This window comes from Squalius cephalus (genome assembly GCF_949319135.1).
Source record: "Squalius cephalus genome assembly, chromosome: 9".
NCBI classification, from domain to species: Eukaryota; Metazoa; Chordata; class Actinopteri; order Cypriniformes; family Leuciscidae; genus Squalius; species Squalius cephalus.
Window position 1 is genome coordinate 29,583,397 of NC_137130.1, and position 11,967 is coordinate 29,595,363.

General features: G+C 39.0%; 2 protein-coding genes across 2 annotated transcripts in view; one reads left to right on the forward strand and one right to left on the reverse strand.

The window, feature by feature from the left end:
* Window positions 1-9,822, reverse strand: part of cln5 (CLN5 lysosomal BMP synthase) — a 56,366-nt gene extending 46,544 nt beyond the window's left edge. The window contains exons 1-2 of the mRNA XM_079880738.1: window positions 8,430-9,822; window positions 417-501 (exon numbers count right to left, since the gene is read on the reverse strand). The gene's annotated coding sequence lies outside the window, so the exon portion shown is untranslated. The remainder of the gene's footprint in view (window positions 1-416; window positions 502-8,429) is intronic.
* stx19 (syntaxin 19) lies at window positions 32-8,788 on the forward strand. Its single transcript, XM_079880739.1, has 3 exons — window positions 32-525; window positions 1,276-1,503; window positions 6,081-8,788. Exon 3 carries the CDS (start codon window positions 6,166-6,168, stop codon window positions 7,048-7,050), a length of 885 nt encoding a protein of 294 aa, XP_079736865.1. The 5' UTR covers window positions 32-525; window positions 1,276-1,503; window positions 6,081-6,165; the 3' UTR covers window positions 7,051-8,788.
* Window positions 9,823-11,967: the final 2,145 nt, after the last annotated feature.

The window sequence follows — 11,967 nt, forward strand, 5'->3', positions numbered from 1 at the left end:
TATTTTGTGTTTAATTTAGCAAATGTGGCCTGTAGCTAATCTGTTTTGAAGACTCAGATACTTGTTAACAATCACTTTTAAAACTTTCCCAATCTAAAGCATGTTCGAGGAGCACCTTTTTTTGCACATAGTATTTCTAAACCGTTTTAATCATCAGAGATTCAGTAAGGGTCTAAAACTGATGTAGTAATGTCTTGACAAAAAATCTGAATCAGAATGATCATTAAAATACAGTATCCTGAAAAAAGGATGTTACTTTTTTTGCTGAGTTTATATACCATAATGTCTCATTCTTTTCTGGTGGTGATTCTCATTAGATTCTAAATAATGTAATACAATTGTTTGTTTGTTTTTTATCAAAAATGAATGCATAGCTTATTCAACAATTATTAATGATTAAAAAAGTAGACACTTACATCTACAAGCAGCATCTTCAGTCACAGGCTTTACTCAGGACAGCGACCCGCAGATGTGTCACTTTGCTCTGTTTCCTGCACCAGCCTGAGGACAAACACAGATCATTGTGTGAGTCATTCTGTTGACCCGATCGTGTATCAGTTCTGAAAAACATTTCTCTTAACCCAATTAACTAATCACTCTATCTGAACATGTTTAAATACATTTGTAGGCCCCTATATCCATTACTGTCTTTAAAACATTTAAATATTTAAAAACAGAAATAACAGTTAAGTCAAGTCATCTTCATTTATATAGCGCTTTTAACAATGTAGATTGTTTCAAAGCAGCTTTACAGAGATAAACGTATAATTTCTTAAAAGTTCTCTCACTGTTTGCTTTATAACACTATCCTGCAACACTTTCAGAGCTGGTTTGCCAAACTGTCAAACCCATACAATCCTCCTTCCTCCATAACGTGATGTAGCAGCAAAACCAGCCAATGACATTCTTTTTATTTTTACTAACCCTTATTGTGCTAAAATGAAAATGATTAGGAAATAAATACAATATGAGGGCTTTAGAATAGGCACATGTTTATGTAGTTCAGGATTTCAAGGCTTTGTCAATAATAATTTAAGCAGCTTCCTGATCTCATTGTTGTCTTAAACACAATAGAGGGAGCCGAGGGTGAAGGCAACGATTGGTCCACTGCACGTGTTCTTTCAATGCCTTTCTGAATCACGTCATCCACACTCCTTCTGCCTAACAAGCTTCACCCTCCATTGGGCAAACAGACTTCTAACTGTGACTGGGGGTGTGGCTTTAAACTGGCTTGACCAGATTTCCCAGGAGTCTGTGTGTTTTTTTCTTTGATAGACATAACTGACACCAGTGGAGCGGAGGGAAAACTCGCACTAGCACATATTTGTGTTCCTGGAAGCTGCAATTGCCTCTGATGAATTCCAAGGACTTTCTGAACGCTTCAACAGGTCCGGCTTAGATCCTACTGTACAAGTCCGTGGCCAGATAAAAGTGTTGACAAAAAATCTGGGCAAATTGAAATGAAGCAATATTCAATCTTCCAGGGATTAAAAGCAATAACAGGTAATTGGTCTCTTTATTTGATCAGTTTAGAAGGGAGAAACCATTATATCCAGGATTCAGATAAAATATTCTTATATAAAATTTTCAGCCCTCTCTAGGTCAATGGAAGATCTCAATGTAGTTATGGAAAAGAGAAGTTGACTGTGTGTGTGTGTGTGTATATATATATATATATATATATATATATATATATATATATATATATATATATATATATCATTATGATAATATACTTTAAAAGATATATTGAATGTAATCTGAATGTAAATGTTAATTGCAATTGAATGGAAATGCATTATAGTGTAAATTTATATTAAGTTCAATTAGTTGAACGTTTTATTTTTTGACCCACTTAACTACATATTTATATACAGTTTCTTAATTACATCTATTGTCTTTGAAATATGGATAAATTGTATCGCTGAAAGTACTGATGAGCATTTATGGTAAACTGAAATATACTTTAATGTCAGCTTTAATTACATTTGAATGTCACATGTTTAAATATATTTGTAATTACACATTACTTATTAATTTAGTACATTTATGTTGCAATTTAGTACATTTAAAATACATTAACTTTAAACGTATTGTTGAATAAAACACTACAGTTAAAATTATAATCAAGTACTATAAATATGCTTTAGTATGTTAGTCAACACATTGAAATAAGTGTACAAAAGCACAACAACAAAAAAAGAAACAGTCATGAAAGGGACCTCTCTTTAGGTACACTTTTTATTTCATATATATATATATATATATATATATATATATATATATATATATATATACACTCACCTAAAGGATTATTAGGAACACCATACTAATACTGTGTTTGACCCCCTTTCGCCTTCAGAACTGCCTTAATTCTACGTGGCATTGATTCAACAAGGTGCTGAAAGCATTCTTTAGAAATGTTGGCCCATATTGATCGGATAGCATCTTGCAGTTGATCGAGATTTGTGGGATGCTGCTGCACATCCAGGGCACGAAGCTCCCGTTCCACCACATCCCAAAGATGCTCTATAGGGTTGAGACCTGGTGACTGTGGGGGCCATTTTAGTACAGTGAACTCATTGTCATGTTCAAGAAACCAATTTGAAATGATTCGAGCTTTGTGACATGGTGCATTATCCTGCTGGAAGTAGCCATCAGAGGATGGGTACATGGTGGTCATAAAGGGATGGACATGGTCAGAAACAATGCTCAGGTAGGCCGTGGCATTTAAACGATGCCCAATTGGCACTAAGGGGCCTAAAGTGTGCCAAGAAAACATCCCCCACACCATTACACCACCACCACCAGCCTGCACAGCGGTAACAAGGCATGATGGATCCATGTTCTCATTCTGTTTACGCCAAATTCTGACTCTACCATCTGAATGTCTCAACAGAAATCGAGACTCATCAGACCAGGCAACATTTTTCCAGTCTTCAACTGTCCAATTTTGGTGAGCTCATGCAAATTGTAGCCTCTTTTTCCTATTTGTAGTGGAGATGAGTGGTACCCGGTGGGGTCTTCTGCTGTTGTAGCCCATCCGCCTCAAGGTTGTGCGTGTTGTGGCTTCACAAATGCTTTGCTGCATACCTCGGTTGTAACGAGTGGTTATTTCAGTCAAAGTTGCTCTTCTATCAGCTTGAATCAGTCGGCCCATTCTCCTCTGACCTCTAGCATCAACAAGGCATATTCGCCCACAGGACTGCCGCATACTGGATGTTTTTCCCTTTTCATTTCACCATTCTTTGTAAACCCTAGAAATGGTTGTGCGTGAAAATCCCAGTAACTGAGCAGATTGTGAAATACTCAGACCGGCCCGTCTGGCACCAACAACCATGCCACGCTCAAAATTGCTTAAATCACCTTTCTTTCCCATTCTGACATTCAGTTTGGAGTTCAGGAGATTGTCTTGACCAGGACCACACCCCTAAATGCATTGAAGCAACTGCCATGTGATTGGTTGATTAGATATTTGCATTAAAGGGGGGGTGAAATGCTCATTTTCACTCAATCTCCTGTTAATCTTGAGTACCTATAGAGTAGTATTGCATCGTTCATATCTCCAAAAAGTCTTTAGTTTTATTATATTTATAAGTGAAAGATAGACTGTACAGAGTCTTTCCGGAAAAAACCGAGCGGCTGGGGGCGGGCCGTGTGGGCGATGTGCTAAAGCTGTGCTAACGTGCCGAGCTAGTAACGTTAACAACACACAGAGACATTTGTTCAAGTTTTACTCACCGCCTGCGGTTCCAACGCATGACTGCGGACCTTTATCATTGTGACTGCTCGATCCTTAAGCATTAGACGATCTGCAAATCCGTGATCTGGGCTTTGTTTATAAAACAATCATCGTCGAAATGCAGGGAAACAGTCTTGCTCAACTCGTTTTTGCCCCGGAAAAACAAACTGCATCCACTATTCCCTTAACGCTGGGTTCTTTGGGAATCTGTGCAGGGTTGTCTTGCCCTGGCAACCAAAAACCCACTTCTTTGGTGACACTGACTTCCCTAAAGCCGAGCAGAGCGCTTAGATGAGGTACTGCTTTCGCTCTCTTGCTCTGGTGTACGAGTGCGCGCGCGCGCGCGATCTTACCGGAGAAGTGCCCTTAGGACCCGTATAAGGAAATTCCATTACATCTGACGTCACACATGCGCATACTCGAAAAAAACTTTCCGAAACTTGTGACAAACCGGAAGGACAATTTTTGGCACAGAAATACTCCTTCAAAACGTACAATTTAATTTTTGAAACTTTGTCCATGTTTAGCATGGGAATCCAACTCTTTAACAGTGTAAAAAACTCAGTATGCATGAAATAGCATTTCACCCCCCCTTTAATGAGAAATTGAACAGGTGTTCCTAATAATCCTTTAGGTGAGTGTATATACATACTTTTCAGGATTTTAAGTACACTACAAGTTTTTCACATGGCCAGTAATTAAATATTCTATTATTCGGTGCATGTAGGCTAAATGATACACTTTTTTTTTTTTCGTGGGAAATTAAGGTGTAAATGTTCAATAGCTTCAATGTATGCGTCTATACAGACTTTTCAAAAAATAAACCTATACCCTGTCCCTGAGATATGTTCCAGGAGTAAACAGAGTGGGAACGTATCAACATATCAGCTGTAGAACATAAACTGATGGTTCTTATAGAGAGCAAAGAGACTCAAACAAATAAAGAGGCACCTCTGATCCAATACAGCAAATTCAGTAAACAAACATAAGCTGAAGACTGGATTAGAGAATGTTGTGCAAAGCAGTAGAATTAATGTGTGTAGAATTAATGTCCTGCAGAAAACAAAAGCCACTCTTATATTCATAAGCTTTCTCCCTAAGGAGCTTGGGTGGGCTGTTCTCACACAGGCATGCAACTGCAGTCTGTCCTGTGTAAAATCCCTCTAGTAACCGGATAGTCAGTGATTTGGAGTGCTCCATTTTACTTTCCTCAGACAAGTTCGGTATACCCACCCCTTGGCATTATGCTCCCTTTCCAAAACCACAGTCCAGCAGGCTAGACCAAGGATAAAAACATCAGCAGTCATGCTTCTTACTTTTCGTATAGCAAGCCAGTCAGTGAGTTATTTAGAAGCAAACTCCTGTGAATGCTCATATATCATGTTCTGTACAGTGTCAGAACAGACATTATAAATTACAGTGATCGTGATGAATGTGCAGAAGTGAAATGTGGACTGGGAAAACTGCACAGGTTTGGAATCAAGGCCTTCGTTTAATCCTTCCTTTGACACGAGAGCTGCAGCTGAAGGCAAAATGCATGGAAAAGCATCTGACAAAAATGTGAAACTCCGTCTGTGATTTTACTAGAAAAACACATGATCACACACCAGTGTTGTTATCAACTAAAACTAAATCTATATTAAAAATCGCTTTCATTAATTGAAATAAAGCTGAAATAAGATAAAATATACAAATTCAATCAAAACTTAAAGCATAAAAGAAAATTAGAAATTGAAGTACTAAATTACAAACTAAAACTGAAATGAGAATAAAGCTAAATAGAAATATTTAAAAAATATGACAGAAACACAACAAAATCAAGTCAAAATATAAAATAAAAAAAAGCTTATTAAAAATATTAATAAATATTATAATAGTATATAAATAATGTTAGTGATAATAAATACTAATAAGTTAACAGTAACACTCAAATATAAATCATTTCTAAATATTTGTATAATTCATAAAGTAAAAACTGCAAAAATAAAGTAAAAAATTGCAGTATACAAAAATAGTTAGCATATTTTTAAAAATCTTCAAGGAATACTTCTGTCATTACTATTTTTTTCACCCTGATGTTGTACGGAGCCCCTAAGGGGACACGGTCATGTAAAAAATTTGATCTAAAATTCATAAATTTGATTTTATATAAATAAAATGAAATATAATATAAAATTGATTATTTAGAGTTTGCTTATTGGGGAACACACAATTTTTACGAGGCTATAAACTTAAAAAGGTTTTTTTTTTTTCAAGTACATTTTAAATCATAATGTTTCAATAATGTTTTGTTGTTTATAGACAAGTGATTCAATATGCCTTCTGTGGTTATTTGCAGGGTATGAGAAGCAGAGGGAAATTTTACACACATTCAACACTCAAATCTAAGAGCACATCTGACCTGCTCCCCATCAAGGTCAGTCATGAAGGACCGCATGGAGGAGTTGCGTCAGCGAATGAAGGCCAGTGATAAGATGCAGGACAACAACGCCTTCAACAAGGAGGAGGACATGGACCCGTCCTCGCTGATAGGCCTGCAGGCCGTGATCTTTGAGGAGGAGCCTGTCCTGGAGAACTTCCTGAAGGAGGCGCAGAACATCCGTGACAGCATCGAGGAGCTGAACTCTGAAGTCAATAAGTTTGGCCAGCAGCAGAGAAACTTTATGGCCACCATCAGGCGCCTCAGCATCATGAAAAAGGAGAGTAGCATGACGCGAGACATCAAGTTGTTGGCCGAGAGCCTGAATAAAAAGCTAGATGCTCTTTCCAAGCAGGCCAAGCGAACCGAGGCTGAGCTGGGCCCGGACAACGCCACGTCCCGTATCCAGAAGGCCCAACACGCAGCCCTTTTCCGCCAGTTCCAGCAAGTAATGCGACAACACAATGACGCGATCCTGGCCAAGCAGGACAAATGCAAGCAGTTTATCATCCGGCAGTTGGAGGTTTCGGGTCGTGAGGTGTCCGAAGAGGAGGTGGATAACATGATCGAGCAGGGCAAGTGGGAGATCTTCAATGAGAACATCTTAGTCGATGCAAAGATCACTCGTGCCCAACTCTCAGAGATAGAGCAACGCCACAAAGAGCTCCTGAACCTGGAAAGCAACATGAAGGACCTGAGAGATCTCTTTCTAGATGTGTTCATGCTGGTGGAAGAGCAAGGGCACCAGATCGAGAACATACAAGCCAATGTGGAGAAGACACAAGACTATGTATCAGACTCAAAAGAGAAGTTCACAACGGCTGCCAGATACAAGAAGAAGAACCCTCTCAGAAGACTGTGCTGTTGCTGCTGTCCTTGTTTCAGATAGCGGCTGGCAAAATAAACAGTGCCAAAGTTTCTCATTTATTGTGCTCTCAAGGGAAGATCTGGGGTCTGAATAAAATGGCAGACATCGACCTCTGTCTGATGAAAATAAAAAAGCAAAGGCACAAAGCACTTTTAGACTACATTTTTTAAAAAAGGAAGGCTCTGTAGCGATGAAGACTTAGCTGGGGTGTTGACATCCAATACAAGTGGTTATATAAAGATTTCACAACATGTTATTATGTCTTGTTATATCACATTGTGTAAGGTGTAGTCAAGGGTACATTTATCTTGTATTTTATTACTGTGGAAAAAGCCACACCATTTTGGAAGTTCAAATTTTATTTTATTTGTTCCCTTCAGTATTATTGTTTATAGGTCATTTGTATGCTTTAGATTGATCAAATATCTGAGCTAACATTAGACTAGCAAACTATGATACCACGTACTAGTCTAATATTTGCTCATAGTTAATTAGCCGTTACTCTGGAGCTGATTAGAATGAAACTGGTTGGGCTCATGATGAGGTGAATAATGAAGACATGTTGGTGAGTCAACAGAGCAGGTATCAGGTGTCGGTACAATTTCTAGTATCTGGGTGTGTCTACATTTTCAGAAGAAAACGTGTTGCACAGAAATTGAAGGAGAAGAACATTATTTATAAATGCAATAGAAGCAGAACAATGCCACCGTGTTTACTCAGATAATTGAGAGAAATATGAAAAGGTTTGCATTCCTTTTCACTAATGAATTTGCATGGCTCTTTCTTACCTTTTTAATTTTATAGCATTTTTTTATTCAGCTTCATTTTTATTTGAATGCACAAAGAGCTATTTCTATCTGATGAAATATTACTAGTCATGCTCAGTTCTGTAATATTTATGATTCCAGAATTCCCAGAAAGTTTTTGATGATTGTATATTTGAAGATAATGACATTTAATGTTACCATGAAATTTGCCGTATTCAATCCAAATCTTCTAATTTTTCAAAATAAGTAAATAAATGTGTCAATATTCCAAAAACAAACATCTGAATATTGTTAAAACTTGAACATTATCCTTGTTTTCTTACTATGAATAAATTATTAAAAATGCATTATTTTATTTCATTTAATTTCAAGTTGCATACAAAGAGGATGTATGGTACGAGTTAAAGGGACAAAAATTGGATACAGTCATAGTAGGAATTCCTTACAGGAACATAAATACACTTTTTGTTATACTGGAGGAAACTCTATCCACATCCTGATAGCAATCAATAATAGAAGTGGTCTAAATATGTAAAAAAAAATGTACATATATCTTCTGTGGAAGTCTCAGGACCAAAAAATGTTTTGTCCAATTACTGCATTCAGTCTGAATACAATGATAAGATGTCCTACCTGCCTGTCAACGTATGTATTTGCATACCTCCTCACACCTGCTTGCGTAGACGTCACACGATCCATGACTCTATGCAGAGTTGTAGACAGTCATCAAGCGGCACAAACAAACAGCAGCCACCTTTTACAGTTCCTCATGAACCAAGACAAGAAGATTATGCTGCATTCACACCATGCAGTAATTAAGAGATGGCAACCCATTACCTTCTTCTCTGAGCTGTTCATGTCCTCTGAATTATGCGTTTTATGGCAACCCTATCAATGCCAAAATGAACATGCAGCGGTCAGGTCCAAATCCGAGTTTTGTGGTATGTGTCAGGAGTTAGTAAACAGCAATAAAGCAAGACTTGTTTACTCATAACTTCCGTTCTCGCACATATTTCGTCATTACACAACACTTCAGGTTCAACATCAACAGTTCTGACTTCCTTTTCAAAATAGGAGTCCACAATACAATTCACTTATGAACTTTCTGTGAATCCCATGCATGTAGTTCCATACCCTCACTTTATCCTCCTCCTGGAAATAAGGAGTGTGAGTACCCCGCATAGCATCAGTGTACTTTTTAATTTTGTGATGCAGCCACGTAACCCTTCGACGAACAGTCATGTCAGTTGGGGAGTACATAGGAGCAGATGGCAAAATAGACTGCTTTGTGCGCCTGCCATTGAGGAGCTGAAAGAGTGAAGTACCAGTTGCAGCATGTGGAGTGGCACAGTACACCTGCAAGAAGTTAGCACAGGTTTCCACAGCTGATGTTGCTGGATGGCCATTTGGACAGTGTGTTTGAGCACATGGTTAACCTCTCTACAGCACCATTAGCTGCCAGGTAATAGAGAGAGGAACAATGGTGACGAATATTCCTTCCTTCCACACAAAAACTGAACACCGTTATCAGTAACAATCAAAGAATTCCATGCCAGCTGAAGACTGATGACAGAAACGAAACCACAGAATCCATAGTGACAGTGTGAGTAAAGGAGACCTCAGGGCATTTGCTGTAATAATCAGTTAATGTTATAGCAAACCTGCAGTTAGATGCAGCAGTGTCAACCGACTGTATCCACAGGCACTTTCTGCCATGGTCCATCTGGCAGCGGCACCAGCTGGAGAGGAGAAGGGTTGTAACCTGACAGTTTTGTCATTGAGCTGACACGCGTAGCAGAAATCATCATGAACCTGAGCATCCATCTCTGGCCACCAATAGAGATCATGAAGGTGTTTTTTGGTTCTCACCTCTCCCTGATGTCCTTTGTGCACTATGGAGAGTGAAACCAGCACAGATCGAGGAGCAGCAGGTGCAATCAGCTGTGAGCTTGGAAAATTAAATGGTCCAAAACAGACAGTTCCAGACGCACATATAACTCGAAAACAACTCCACATCCAGTCCCTCGAGTGAAGGTGTCACGGATACACCCTTGTCAGCACCAGACATCCTCACTCCGACCACTCTTTCACAATCCCCTGAGTTCTGATTGTCGGAACCTGCCTTCACCACCTGTTTGCACTCTGCACTCATCATCTCACCACTACTTATGTTCAGCACCTCCATCAGTTCACTGTCTGGTCTCGTCTATACTACACAGACTTACCCGACTCTCTACCCGCTACCTAAACCGAACTCTACCAGCCTGTCTACTTACCTGTCCTTCATCTAATCCTCATCCAGTCTCTCCGGTTCCCCGTCTCGTCTGGTCATCATCCCGTCTGGTTATCACGCTGTCTCTTCGGTCCATCATTCATTCCTGTGTTCAGATAAGAGACTCTGTCAGACTTCCCACTACATACAGTATTCAACTTATCTACAATTCTGCTATTTACCTGTCATTGTCGATCCAGTGCTCTTAAATAAACCTCTGTATATACTCTACCTGTCTGTGTCCTGCCGTTCCATGACAGAAGGAGGCCAACTATTGGAAATCTGTGTACGAAGTTTGTTTAAAGCAGGACAAGAAGCACACGCCAGAGTGGGCAGACAGAGAATTACAGGCAGCAAATAGAAAAGCAGCAGAATCATCAACAGGAGCTGGAGCAACAGGAATATCTGCAGGAGAAGCAGGTATGGGCAAACGTGACAGATAATTAGCTGGGGCATTTTGAATCGCCTGTACGTGATTCATCAGGAAGAAGGCCTTCACGCAGGCCAAGGCCGTCACGCTGAAACAGTATGACCTAAGAACAGCAGGCTGGTTTGCCGGAAAGTACACTAGTCTTTATTTAACAGCAAGCCAGCAGCTTCTAGTCGTTGTAAGACCACTTGAAGTGCTTAGTCATGCATACATGTCACGTCCGTGGACGATAATGTCATCCAGGTAATTTTCAACCTCTGATAAGCCAGTGGTCATCATCTTCTGAAATTCTGCAGTCGCTGAAGCCAATTTCTAAGCAACACGACAAACATGGAACAGTCCGTAGTGAGTAATAAAGGCTGTGAGGTCATGACTGTCCTCATGGAGTGAAACTTGGTAGTAAGCATTAGTCAGGTCAAAAAAACATAGAAAACAGTAGAACCATGTGTGGCAATGGAAAAGAGTCCACAATCACTGCTTTATTTGGCTCTCTGAGGTCAACGCACATCCTAAGACCAACTAGTGTCAACCACCAAATCCATCGCACAAGAAATAGATAGTCAGATATATATATATATATATATCAGAAATAGACATAGTCACTGTGCTTGTAATGCTTGGAGTACGAGCTAAATAACGTAAGATCAGTTGAGATCACTCTCTCACGTATACATTCTCTACAAACTGATTTGAAATCACGGATTTTAAAAAAACGAAGGTATGGTTCACAAATCTGAGCGCAGATTTTAAATTTGTGTGTACAGTTTATTAATCCGTGGTCACGATTTAAAAAAACTGAAAGACCAATTTTAGAATCTGTGACTCAGGACTGAGGTGACGAATTGCAAAACTGTTGCCACAGATTTTCGGGTCTTGGATTTTTTTTCTCCTACATGTGACTTCACAGGCTCCATAGTATGTGCCTAGCCTACCTTAAAACAGCAAGTTTAAACATTTTAGAAAACATTGCCATCTGCTGAGAAATAACTGAAGTACAAGTCCAAATCTGCAAACAGAGCAATTCCAATAGGGTCCTCACACCATCCATGCTTGGGCCCTAAATATTGGTCAGCTGAAGGAGAACACTATTATAAGATCTGTGAACACACATATCGTTAGCCACATAGCATAATTGCCTAAGTCATACTACCACTAAACACAACCCTCACAGAAAACTTCCTGCATTTTTACATTTTCAAAAAACATTATTTAGTATGATTTATAATCTGTTTTCCTAATGGGGACCACAAAAATGACATTTTTTTCCCCACAATGTAAGAACCTGAACCACACACGCACTTGGCCTTGAACAAACAACATCTACCGGTATGTCATTGTAAAAATTGTCCCTGATTTTCATTTGACCTCAAAGTCAGATCAAAGTCCATGTGGGACATAACTGAACAGGAAATATCATAGAAGTTAAGTCACCGTTATGTTGAAGACTACAAAGATTAGAAGTAGGCCTA

Excerpts from the sequence above, each read along its gene's own strand:
- stx19 (XM_079880739.1), top strand. The coding sequence starts at position 6,166 with ATGAAGGACCGCATGGAGGAGTTGCGTCAGCGAATGAAGGCCAGTGAT.